A 13,475-nucleotide genomic window follows, 5' to 3' on the forward strand; every position below is an offset into this window, starting at 1 on the left:
TAGAAACTGCACCGTTTTGAAGACCATATCCTCTCATATTGTTACGTTTTAAATTTTTGATAAGTGCGGATACCAATCTACATAGTGTGGTCCATGCTGCCATTTCTACAAGATGTCATAAGGTTTGGTCAGAAGCTTTGGTCTGTGAGGGTCAGATTGTTGAGACCCAGACGTGAGGGAACAGAAGCTCTCAGCCGGGTCCTGTGCCTATTCAGCATTGTTCAGCTCTGCTCAAAGTGCGGAGCGTGTTATGTTCAAATGTATAGAAAACGTATGGGGGCAGATTTACTTACCCGGTCCATTCGCGATCCAGCGGCGCGTTCTCTGCGCTAGATTCGGGTCCGGCCGGGATTTATTAAGGTAGTTTCTCCGCTGTCCACCAGGTGGCGCTGCTGCGCTGAAGAGCATCGGAACGCACTGGAATACACCGAGCCGCGCTGAGTGAAGGTAAGTGCAATTTTCGCGACACATTTTTTTTAAAATGCAGCGGGTTTTCCGAATCCGGGTTTTCGTTCGGCCAGGCCCCCCGTTTTCCGTCGCGTGCATGCCGGCGCCGATGCGCCACAATCCGATCACGTGCGCCAAAATCCCAGGGCAATACAGGGAAAATCAGCGCAAATCGGAAATATGCGGGTAACACGTTGGGAAAACGCGCATCGGTCCCCTCATGGTGTCTAAATACTAAGGGGTTAAAAAACAGTCAATCGGGTGCAGCAGATAAGTCCTTCTGCCCTTTTACTTCAGGAATCAGATGGGGAGGCAGGATCCAGGTTCACACTGATCAATACCTTTCACATGTCAAAAGTTTTATAAAACAATGGGGGTCATTTACTAAGGGCCCGATTCGCGTTCTCCCAACGTGTTACCCGAATATTTCCGATTTGCGACGATTTTCCCTGTATTGCCCCGGGATTTTGGCGCACGCGATCAGATTGTGGCGCATCGGCGCTGGCATGCACGCGACGGAAATCGGGGGCGTGGCCGTAGGAAAACCCGACAGATTCAGAAAAACCGCCGCATTTTAAAAAAAAAAAAGTGTTGGACTCGCGCTTACCTTCACCAGGAATAGGCCGGTGAACTTCAGTGCAGCAGCGCCACCTGGTGGACGTCGGAGGAACTACCTTAGTGAATCCCGAATCCACCGCAGAGAACGTGCCGCTGGATCGCGAATGGGCCGGGTAAGTAAATCTGCCCCAATGTGTACAATTACTGATGTTCAGTAGCTGCGGTTTCTACTCCTTTAGTCTTGAAGAAAGAAGTGATCTGTGGCATCACAACGTGATAATTTTTCCTGTTTCTTTGCAGGCAGACTATGATCGAGCACAGGTATCCTTGAGCCCACCGCTCACTGGATCTGACACATATCCTCGAGGTCCTACAAAGCTACCTCAATCACAGAACAAATCCAACTATCCCTCAAGTAGTTACCAGTACCCATCAGTTTACCATAAGCCATCTCCCTACCATCAGCCACCGCTTCATGGGAGCCCCCACTACATGTCTACGGGTTCTTACCCCAGTTCTCCAAGTACATCATCAAGCATTTACCCTTCCCCCAGCTGGGGCTCCTCCTCAGATCAGCAGCCATCCAGAGTATCCCATGAACAATTTAGAGCGGCTCTGCAGCTTGTGGTCAGTCCTGGAGACCCTCGAGAATATCTGGATGACTTTATTAAGATTGGAGAGGGCTCAACTGGAATTGTTTGTATTGCTACGGAAAAGCACACGGGAAAGCAAGTAGCTGTGAAAAAAATGGATCTCAGGAAACAGCAGAGGAGAGAACTGCTCTTTAATGAGGTAGGTGGCTTCACAAGAACCCAACCCTTTGTATCAGGTTCCAGTAGGTTTTGGTGTCTCTCTATAGTGACAAAGCATTGAAGTTTATAGTGTGGAGACCTAAATGCAACATCTTACACTGGGTGAGTCTAAAGTCCCTGGACACTCTTTTATTTCAGAAGCCAAAGTGAATATGACATATATGAATGCCCCAGTAATGGGTGAGAGCCTATGTTTTAGGCCAGTGATGATGACCCTTTTAGAGGCCAAAAACAAACTACAGCCAAAAAAATATTTATCACAAAATGCTGACACAGCAATTTAATCAGCAACTTGTTGCTCCGTGGTCTCTCAAAGCTTTAGATTGTATTGGCGTCTTGAGGATATGAATACGATAGAAAGGAGGGGAAATCCGGATTATCATTGTAGTTTCCCTCCAGAGTCCCATTAAAAGGGAGAATCACGGGGCAGTAGCTCCAATGATAATCCGGCCCTGTCCACAACTCCTCGCTCCTCCAGTCCCAGGAAGTGGTGGTTTAAATTAGCGCTGAACACAACACCTTGTGGGCCACCCCGGACTGCAGGGAGAGGCCTTGAGTTGCTTATCCTGTCTGGCAAATTGTAGAATATCGCAGAATTGTCTCCAGATTCAGCTGCCACAATCAGATTCACAATATATCTTCTGGTTCAAAACTTAGAGATATTTCAGTATCCAGACTTAATCCTTTAAGGAATAGTTTACCTAGACTATCCTTTTGTTTCTTGAGAGTACCTTAATGATCATCTCAGGACCACCACCTCAGCCAACAGCAATTTTGCTGGTCCCGAAAGCAGTCGTAATTTTCTTTTACAGTTAATCAATGGAATTATTTTCGTCTCTCAATTTTTATATGGGTGGAGCCAGAATATATATGCTCCCAGTCAGGGCCACCCATCTGAGAGTAAAGAGCCTAATTAGCAAATTAGATATTGAAGTTACTCTAAAACTAAGACTCTTTACTGCCCCACCCAGATGCCAATATAGAGCTGGAAATATTCATTATTTGAGAGTGCAGGCGGCTTAAGAAATAATTCCAGTTGTTCCGGGAACAGTGGTCTGTCTTTGTAATACTTATATACACCAAACACTTAAAGGAAACCTACCATTTGATTTGATGCATTATGAAGCAAAAATACCTTGAGAATGCTGTAGCTACACTGATGCAGGATCATATCTTGGTTAATCCCTGAGCTGAGTGGTTTTGCTGAAAAAACAATTATAACATTCAGTACCTTGGGAAAGCTGGGTCAGGCTGGCTGCCTAGATCAACACTTTAGACACTGAGCTTGTTATTACAAATAGAGGTTAGTCAAGCATGGCTTATCAACCTGAGCTGGATCACTCATACACAGCAGCTGGGGGATGGTGCAGCAATTGATTATTCTGCCTTCAGGCACAACCCAGGGATTACATAATTCTCTCCTGCAGAGAAAAACTAGGAGAAGCGCTGAAGCAGCCATAGAAGAGACACAGCTTCATTATCATAATGTTATATCTGTTTTATCAGCAAAACCACTCAGCACAAAGATTAAACAAGATATGATCCTGCATCAGCGTAGCTACAGCATTCTCAAGGTATGTTTGCTCCATGATGCTTTTAAGCGAAAGATAGTAATCTCTTTAAATTTGCAAAACCAGACCTAACACCTTTAGATTTTTTCATTTTCTCAGATGTATAGGTTTCTGCATGTCATCAAAATGTATAATTATGAATTTTGTATGTTTTGAGGTTCTTAAAACCAGATCTTATCCTATAGGCCCAATTGTGTTAGAGGATGGCTCATACAACCTTACCCTACCTGAGTGTGTGCTTTACCGGGCCCCAACTATCCTTTAACCCAGCCTCAGCTCCATTAACGAAGTCTCAGCTTGCCAATCACAGTCCATGTACATGTATGCTTTTGTCTTTCCAGGTAGTGATTATGAGAGATTATCACCATGAAAATGTTGTTGACATGTATAACAGTTACCTGGTTGGAGATGAGTTGTGGGTTGTCATGGAGTTCCTTGAAGGGGGTGCACTTACCGACATTGTTACACATACAAGGTAGGTTTGGGTAAGGTGTTGCCTCCTTAATATTGTATAAACATGTCAGGAAACCTCCTTAAATAAGATCTATATGCAACAGACTCATGCTGTTTGATTATGTTGTGCCATCGACTGTACGTTTTTGTTTTGTCTGGTTTCGTTTTTGTACCTTGTTTTTCAAAATGAATTAAATCCATTCTTATAGGGGGTTGCCATTCCTGTACATAAGTTGCCTATTTTCCTGAATGTTCATCAAGTGATTCAGCAGTCCTGCTACTTACTTTTGTATTGTGTGCAGGACTATGTACTTCTTTATTTACATCTCTGAGCTCTGCTGAATAGTTGGAGCTGCAGCAGCAGAATATGACTCATCCCGCTCCATCCCTCTCACTCTTCCTGTTTATGTCAGTGTGGACAGACTATGTGGAGAGATCGAGGATAGACATCACATGGACATCCTGGAGCAGGGACAGAGCCTGCAGCTATGTATATATGCAGAGCACAGCATGCTGAGTACAAGGGATAGCGGCAGCTTGCAAATGAGGCAGGGACATATCAGAGACATTTATTGGAAAGTGTGCAACACCTTTAAAACTAAGCTATATTCATGTGATCATTGGTGCTTCTATATGGCAGTAATAGTGACATCCTATAGGTCTGTCTTGTTCTGTGGCCACATCCGGCAAAGTGGCTCCCATTTGTAAAGCATGTCACTAATAACATCATGGTCATAAGGTGAGGCTACATAGAGCTACAGAGCTGTGTAAACCAAGGGGGAGCTGCAGAGGACACAATGGGGCACATTTACTTACCCAGCCTCTTGAGTTCACGAGGTCCAAAGTGTCCGATAATCAGGCAGTCTGGCTCAATTCACTAAGATAGTGCGCCCGGTATCCTGCATGTGTCACTCCCCGCTCTGGTCCAATGGAGTTCACCATCTTCCTCCCGGTGCATGTAAGTGCTTGGCTTGTGACACAATTTGGAAGTTAAAACCCTTAGTACATAAGCCCCAATAACACTTGGGAATTATGGGACATGTAGTTAACAGCACATAACAAGAGGGGAATTATAGAAGTAAAACAGAGTATAATTGAAACTGGCAAATTTACCAAGATATTATAACTGTAAAACATATTTTTTTTAGATTTTGTAATAAAATCCTTTTTTGTAAATGGTTATATACAGATAACACAGAGTGTACTATAGAACGGGCAGTGAAAATGCATCCAGTTTTCTGTAAATCAAAGTTTGGTCACTTCTACATTTCATTTTTCATTTGGGACAAAGTAAGATAAAATCCTGTCCGGGGTGACAAAGGCCAGCAGCGCGGCGGACATGTAGGAAGATCCACTAACTTCCACATTAGTCACAGAAACAAAATGCAAATGATCTCACATCCTCCCGCGACATTGATGAATTGCTGTCCTCACTCCCAACTTAATAACAATCTTCAAGTCCTGAAGGTTATAACTGAGAAGGAGATAAGACGGTGCAGAGCTTTGCCTCTGTGTTGGGAACGGTAGAGGAATATGAGAAATTTGTGCTGTTGATCCGCTACAGTCACAACCATATGAGGGTCTTTAATGCAGTATATAGTGACACTGTGTATTACCTTCTCATTACTGCCCTTCTTAAAGGGTTCCACCAAAATCGGTCATCATAAACCAGGGGCACTTACTCTTAGATCCAGGTACTGTGACTGCAGTAATCTTCTTATATTTGTTATTTATGGCCTCCTTCCTTCTAATCAGCCTTTAAAATGATGCTAATGGCCCATAAGGGCTCAGGAGGTTGTAACCAGAGCCCTTCCATGCTCAGGCCCCACTGGCTGTTACACTGTCACACCCTGCTCTTTACCACTTACCCCTCCCTCTACCTAATGTAATCGCACAACTGTAACACACAGAGCGCGGAAGTGCTCCTGCACAGCCTGGAGGGGCTCTGCAGAGCCATTCAATCTTATTAGCATAATTTGATAAAAGTTGATTTTAGAAGACCGGAGGATATGGTTAACAAATATAAGATTACCACAGTCACTATGGAACCCAGTTGTAACCCCTAAGTTCCATATTAAGTATAAAGTACAGGTATTGGCCAACAAGAAGTCCATGTTGCCTGGCGTCCCCCTAAAACCTTAATGTAATCCAGTGATAATATAGATCCTAATAGACTGTAAGCTCTTGTGTCACCCCCTCATCCTCATAGACTGTAAGCTCTTGTTAACCCCCTCATCATCATAGACTGTAAGCTCTTGTGTCACCCCCTCATCATCATAGACTGTAAGCTCTTGTGTCACCCCCTTCATCCTCATAGACTGTAAGCTCTTGTGTCATCCCCTCATCCTCATAGACTGTAAGCTCTTGTGTCACCCCTCATCCTCATAGACTGTAAGCTCTTGTGTCATTCCCTCATCCTCATAGACTGTAAGCTCTTGTGTCATTGTGTCACCCCCTTCATCCTCATAGACTGTAAGCTCTTGTGTCACCCCCTCATCATCATAGACTGTAAGCTCTTGTGTAACCACTCATCCTCATAGACTGTAAGCTCTTGTGTCACCCCCTCATCCTCATAGACTGTAAGCTCTTGTGTCACCCTCTCATCCTCATAGACTGTAAGCTCTTGTGTCACCCCCTCATCCTCATAGACTGTAAGCTCTTGTGTCACCACTCATCCTCATAGACTGTAAGCTCTTGTGTCGCCCCCTCATCCTCATAGACTGTAAGCTCTTGTGTCACCCCCTTCATCCTCATAGACTGTAAGCTCTTGTGTCACCCCCTTCATCATCATAGACTGTAAGCTCTTGTGTCACCCCTTCATCCTCATAGACTGTAAGCTGTTGTGTCACCCCTCATCCTCATAAACTGTAAGCTCTTGTTTCTCCCCCTCATCCTCATAGACTGTAAGCTCTTGTGTCACCCCCTTCATCCTCATAGACTGTAAGCTCTTGTGTCATCCCCTCATCCTCATAGACTGTAAGCTCTTGTGTCACCACCTCATCCTCATAGACTGTAAGCTCTTGTGTCACCCCCTTCATCCTCATAGACTGTAAGCTCTTGTGTCACCCCCTCATCCTCATAGACTGTCAGCTCTTGTTTCTCCCCCTCATCCTCATAGACTGTAAGCTCTTGTGTCACCCCCTTCATCCTCATAGACTGTAAGCTCTTGTGTCACCCCCTTCATCCTCATAGACTGTAAGCTCTTGTGTCATCCCCTCATCCTCATAGACTGTAAGGTCTTGTGTCACCACTTCATCCTCATAGACTGTAAGCTCTTGTGATCAGGGTCCTCACTCCTATTGTTCCATTGTTGTACTCTGTCATGTAATATTATATTTGTATATTTCCCCAATGATATGTAAAGTGCTACGGAATGTGATGGCGCTATGTAAATAAAGATTATTAGTAGTAGTAGTTCTTACAATATGGCTAATTATTAACAATCTTATTTTCCAGGATGAACGAAGAACAAATTGCCACAGTGTGTTTATCTGTTCTGAAGGCCTTGTCCTACTTGCATAATCAGGGAGTTATTCACAGGGATATAAAAAGCGACTCCATCCTGCTGACCAGCGATGGCAGGGTAAGGGATCTTTCCTATGTCTATCAATTATGTCAATTATAATGGTATGACCAATCACAGGATGTAAAATGGGGAGTAACATAGCACACAGCGAATTATGACCACACATCCAGCAATGTGATGTTTTTGTTGTCTTTTTTTACAATTGCAGATAAAGCTTTCGGATTTCGGATTCTGTGCACAAGTGTCAAAGGAGGTTCCCAAAAGAAAGTCTCTGGTGGGAACGCCATATTGGATGGCCCCAGAAGTTATATCAAGACTCCCATATGGAACTGAGGTTAGTCTATAAAAGTCTTATTTTATCTGACTCTTAAGCCCCTTCCACACGAACGTGGCCACATCACGGCTCCCATAGAAGTCTGTGGGTCACAATGTGGCGAGAACACACAATGGGGCTCATTTACTAAGGGTCCAAACGCCGCACTTTCATCGGGTTTGCCGAATATTTCTCTTTTGCCCTGAATTGCCCCTGGTTTTCGGTGCACGCGATCTGATTGTGGCGCATCTGCGCCAGCTTGCATGCGACAGAAATCGGGGGGCGTGGCCGACGGATTTGGACAAACCGTGGAATTTAAAAAAGGAAATGTGTCGCAAGATCAAGCACTCACATGCACCAGGAAGAAGCAGGTGAACTCCGGCGGACCTTGGCGCAGGAGCGACACATACAGGAACTCGGACGCATGATCGTAGTGAATCGTAGTAAAATTATGGCAAAAATAGGCAAATAAGTTTTCCAGGATGGGAAAAGGAAAACCACGCCTCTAAGGCAGTCCCTTAAAGGGGGTTGTCCTAGACTTTTATTAAAAAAAACAAAGGTGGCTGGGAGGGGGCTGCTTAATAAAATAAACATGTACTTATGTCCCAGCACCCTCCAGATGTCCCGTGCTGCTATTGCTCCAGTCCGTGCCCCATGTAAACAAACATGGGCACAGAAGCCACGCTGCATACAGCTTCCAGCAGGCAGTTAAAAATAAAACCTGTACTTACCTCCCTCGGCGCTACCTGTGTCCCCACACCGCCATCCTCACTGCTGTGCCACTGTGGCAGGCGCCAAATGGGCATGCTAGGCCACCGGAATTTCTCAGAGTAGAGGTGCAGTGTCTCAGTAAACGAACAGCCGCATTGCAGCAACGGACGGCGGTGCAGGACATCAGGAGTGCAGAGGGAGGTAAGTATAGGTGTATTTTTTTTAACAGAAACCCCCTCCCTTCAAAGCCCACCAGTAAAGTTTTTATTGTCGCCAACCCCTATAAGGAATGTGGAAAAACCCAGGGGTGAGGAAAACAATTCTGCATACATATTCCACTCCATATCCCATTCCCACATTGCTCCAGTACTTTTGGTTTTCAAGTCTGCACCCAGACAGAGGTCTGGGAGTCCACAGGACCACTTCAGCCAATGAGTAACCTCCTCAGACCTGAAGATACCATAGGAAGTGACATCCCATGGTCCAAGGAAGCCACTCATTGACAGTAGAAATCACGTGACACCCACTGGAATTTCCAACCGGATTCAGCCCTGAAGACCAGTAGTACAGGAGCAGGAAGCGGAGCGAGTAAGTATGTCTTCTTTTTTTCCCACCCCCAACATACCTGGAAAACTCCTTTAAGTACTATTTTTCCATATTTGTTTTTTCAGATTTTAAGCAGAAGGTAGTGACACTTTAGTATTACTTACATAGAATGTATCTTCTCCAGTCTGGGAATTTGTAAAAAATAAAATTAGCCTGTGTAAAAAAAGTGTTTTCCTCTGAGTTCTAAAGATTACATTAAATAAAGGCTTTTTAATGACTCCCCCCTTTTAGGTGGACATCTGGTCACTTGGAATCATGGTGATAGAAATGATTGATGGAGAACCTCCCTACTTCAATGAACCGCCATTGCAGGCAATGCGCCGGATACGAGATAACCTGCCTCCAAGAGTAAAAGATGTTCATCAGGTAATAACATTCAGCTCCACCCAATTCAGTCTCTGCTTGTAGATATATATTTTTTACATATTGGTTTTAAGAAGATGGCAGGATGTAAGGTGGGGAGATATATGAAGGGAATAAATCATCATATAAATAAAAAAAATACAAAATCGTATAAACAATTTAAAAAAGGATAAGATCGAGCAATATTTCTATATTTACATATGTTAAAGGTAATGTACTACAAGAGAAAGATTTTTAAAATTATATTGGGGTCAAATCCTCCACTTTTGAAGCATTTACACTGGTCATTGCAACACCCACAATACGCAGACAGTTTATGTTCTTCTTCTGGTAATTTTTCAGCCTTGCTCTGTAGACCAGGACATGTGCAGAGTCATCTCAACATTAGAAGGTGTCACTGTGGAATTTAATGATAACTCTTTTGAAAGGTTAATAAAGTAGGATAGAAACGTGACATATATTCTCATAATTTAAAGGGGGTCTACCATCTCCCAACTTCCTTACCAGTAAAATCGGCATTGTATAGGGCACTTTACAAGCTTTACAGCCAAACTTGGGGGTGAATCTATGAAAATCGAACGCCAGTCTTAATAAACCCCAATCTTAAAGAGGACCTGTCACCCCAAAAAAATCGCACTAGCGCTCCCCCATTTTTAGCTGTGTTAAACTGCTCGCTTTATCGGAACCCTCCGACACTGAAGAACACCATACCCTCAGAACACTTACAGTGGTCCGGCGTATTCATGAGGGGGTGATCCGAGGCACTGCTTCTACTAAGGCCTATACTCGAGTCAATAAGTCTTCCCAGCATTTTGAGGTAAAATTAGGTTCCTCAGATTATACTTAAAGGGGTTATCCGGGTATACAAATTTAATTATGGCCGGGCTGGGGCGGGCTATTTAAAAATAATAAACTTATACTTACCTCCACCGGCGCTGCCGATGTCCCGCGCTGCGGTCCGTTTGATCCGTGCCTCTGTTTCCGCGATGTGGCAAGCTCCTCCCATCTGTCCCTATCTCTCAGCATTGTAAGCGCTGGGGATGGCCGGCCGGAAGCTCCCTGTGCACCCCTGTATACAAACCGGTGCACAGATGAGACTGAACGCGGCACGGGACATGAGTGGCGCCGGACGAGGTAAGTACAAGTTCATTATTTTTAAATAGTCCACCCCAGCCCGGCCATAAGTAAATTTGTATACCTGGATAACCCCTTGGTTATCAGTAGTGTGTACAGTGATTTTTTTTTTCTAACATTCAATTGAAGAAATGTATGTATATGGCAGATGAGTTCAAAAAGTGAGTGTCCAGAAGAGCATACCCCTTTAATCCCTACCAACCATACAGAAAATAAGAGCATTTGTCTGAAATGACCCGCCCAGTGGACAGCTAAAATAAAGTATTTGACCCTTTTATAAAACTAATAAATAAGCAAGAATTTATTTCAAAAAAAATAAATAAATATAGCTAGGCTGGTAGGCCATTTTATTTATTTATTTACTCTTTTATTACTTATTCGACCCCCTTGAAGTTCTGTAGCAGTGCCATTTCCAGTCTCAGCATGCCTCCAATTCCTATTCATAGGTTTCTTCAGTGCTACGTGGATTCCTAGACTTGATGTTGGTGAGGGAACCATCCCAGAGAGCGACAGCACAAGACCTATTAAGACATCCATTCTTGAACCTCTCAGGACCCCAGTCGTGTATTATACCACTAATGAGGCAATACAGACATCATTAGGCTCCTGCTTCTCGGGTCAGGGCTACGGCGGAGGAAGAAGAACAACCAACACCGTCAACTACTCGAAATTAAAAAAAAACACAAGAAATGCAAAACTGATGCAGCTAAAAATCATAACTGCCTATATTTCTGTACAATGACTACAAGATGAAACGCTGGGGTGCGTTGAAACAAAAACCTCACTTTTCACTCTTTTTGCTTTCGTTCTTTTGTTTTTTTTTTCCTTTTAATTGATTGACAATGCAGACTTTTTACAAAGTTTTTCATTTGATGTGAATTTAGATATTAGTCCTCCTCCTCCTCTCCCCTCCCCCCTCCCAAGGCTTATTTGAAACAAAGGGAATTTAGTGTCATTGATTTAAACAATGTCAAATCCTTTTTTGAGGTAAAATGCACTTTTTTTCAACAGTAGGAGTGTAACGTATTTTGAAATGAATTTGTAATTTTCTGTATAATACTTTTGATAATTTGCAGTTTTTTGATGTTATGTAAACATTGTGCCAGTTCCAAAAAAAAAAAAACAGGTGTAATTTACCAAACATTTTCAAAAAGTAAAAAAAAAAAAATTCCTACTTTTATAATCCTTTTGGAAACGCCCACATATTCTGTTTCAGTGTCGACTGTCTATTTCGCTTGCATAAAATTCTAAAGACTAGAGTGGTTTGCTTATATTTACGCCCCTTACATTACCATCACTTAGTGTTACCCAAATATTAATAATAATCAAACCTCCAAATATAGTTACATAGTTTGTACAGTTGAAAAAAGACACATTGTCCATCAAAAATATAAGAAAAAATGACAGCAAAATCAGTATTTAATCAATAAATTTGCTAAAAATATTTAAGACATGCTAATAAAATATGTACAATATTCATAAATAGAAATATTTATATGATCCATATTTAATAGCATTTGACCAATAATATTGGGGTCGCTATTTTACTTTATATAAGACTGAATTATCGAAACGGTGGAGTTTCCTATGGAAACCAAATACAGTATTTTTCGGACTATAAAGCGCACCGGATTATAAGGCGCACCATCAATAAATGCCTGTTAAAACGTCTAGGTTCATATTTAAGGCGCACCGGATTATAAGCGCACCTGATTATAAGGATGAATGACCAGCAGGTGGCAGACCTGTGCACAGTTTAAGGCAGCTGTTGTCTGTAAGTACGGTTCATATATAAGGCGCACTGGACTATAAGGCGCACCTTTTATTTCTGAGAAAATCAAAGGATTTTTTGTGTGCCTTTTAGTCCGAAAAATACAGTAGGTCTCCAAGACACATCTGAAAACTGCGAGCCGAAATCACACTTTTTCCTTCAACAGTGTTTTACTAAATCTCGCCCTTTATACTTTAGAAGCTTTTTGAAATTGTTTTGTATTTATTTTTGATTTCTGAATTTTTTTTGTTCAGTTATTTTGCTATTTATTATTTATTTTACTATTCCTTATTTAATCATTTTTTATTATTTATTGATGTTTGTATTTATTCTGATTTAATATTTATTTCCACTTTTATTTTTGAAGCCCAGCTATTTACTTTCCCAGTTGGCAGAAAATGGTCAACTTTTTTTAAGCGGGTATTTTTCAAAATTGACCGAACATTTTCATTGTAATAATGTTGTAGGATGTGTTTGACTCAATACACTTGTGCTGCTGTCTATAATTTTATTTTTTGTCAAAAAACAAAACAAATGGATGACAATAAATTTGTGTTGCTTGTTGAATGACCTTGCATGTCAACTCTAGGCCTAGGTAGATTTGTGTTTTGCAGCCACTTGATTCATATTTATTTCAATGCAAAATAAAATTTATTTATTAATGAGCACAGTAGTCGTTTCTGTTTTTTTTAAAAAAAAATCTCCCTTCCTTTTTTTTTACACTCTTTTCTCTAACATTTGTCTTGAAAAAAATAGAAAACAAAAATTCTTTCTATTAAAAGCAATTGGAACATCAGTGCCACAGTCTTCCTCTCCCCACAGAGAGCAGCCTAGGTGGTGGTCATTTTCCTCTGTGTTTTGCATGTGTGAACTGTGGCTAAAGTTGCTGCTGTACACAGATTGATTTAGCCACACCCGGACCTCTGCAGTCCAGGACTATCCAGCAAAGGTTACTAAAGTGATGGATGGCCGGTCCAGTCATATATATATGCTGGTTCTACTAGTTTCCTCATACCTTTACCTGATTTCTACTTATTATTACTTTGCTATTCTGTGTATCCGACCTCTTCTACGTTTATTTGACATCTCTCCAGTAATTTGATTTTGTGCTGCACCGCCATCTGCCTTTCACATGGTTCTGTCCAAGTCTGCTGGTTTGTCTGTATCTGTTGTTCGTCTCTCTGTGTCCTTGGGTGTACGTTCACCCTAC

At 42.2% G+C, this 13,475-nt stretch overlaps 1 protein-coding gene across 6 annotated transcripts in view; it reads left to right on the top strand.

Moving 5' to 3' along the window:
* Nucleotides 1-12,931, top strand: part of PAK5 (p21 (RAC1) activated kinase 5) — a 105,303-nt gene extending 92,372 nt beyond the window's left edge. For all 6 annotated transcript variants that reach the window (XM_072140472.1, XM_072140473.1, XM_072140476.1 and 3 more), the window contains 6 exons: nucleotides 1,306-1,797; nucleotides 3,730-3,863; nucleotides 7,298-7,424; nucleotides 7,576-7,701; nucleotides 9,229-9,363; nucleotides 10,941-12,931. In XM_072140472.1, coding sequence (XP_071996573.1) covers nucleotides 1,306-1,797; nucleotides 3,730-3,863; nucleotides 7,298-7,424; nucleotides 7,576-7,701; nucleotides 9,229-9,363; nucleotides 10,941-11,096 — 1,170 coding nt within the window. In that variant the 3' untranslated portion in view covers nucleotides 11,097-12,931. The remainder of the gene's footprint in view (nucleotides 1-1,305; nucleotides 1,798-3,729; nucleotides 3,864-7,297; nucleotides 7,425-7,575; nucleotides 7,702-9,228; nucleotides 9,364-10,940) is intronic.
* The last annotated feature ends 544 nt before the right edge of the window (nucleotides 12,932-13,475 follow it).

The sequence above is a fragment of the Engystomops pustulosus genome, chromosome 3 (genome assembly GCF_040894005.1).
Source record: "Engystomops pustulosus chromosome 3, aEngPut4.maternal, whole genome shotgun sequence".
Classification (NCBI taxonomy): domain Eukaryota; kingdom Metazoa; phylum Chordata; class Amphibia; order Anura; family Leptodactylidae; genus Engystomops; species Engystomops pustulosus.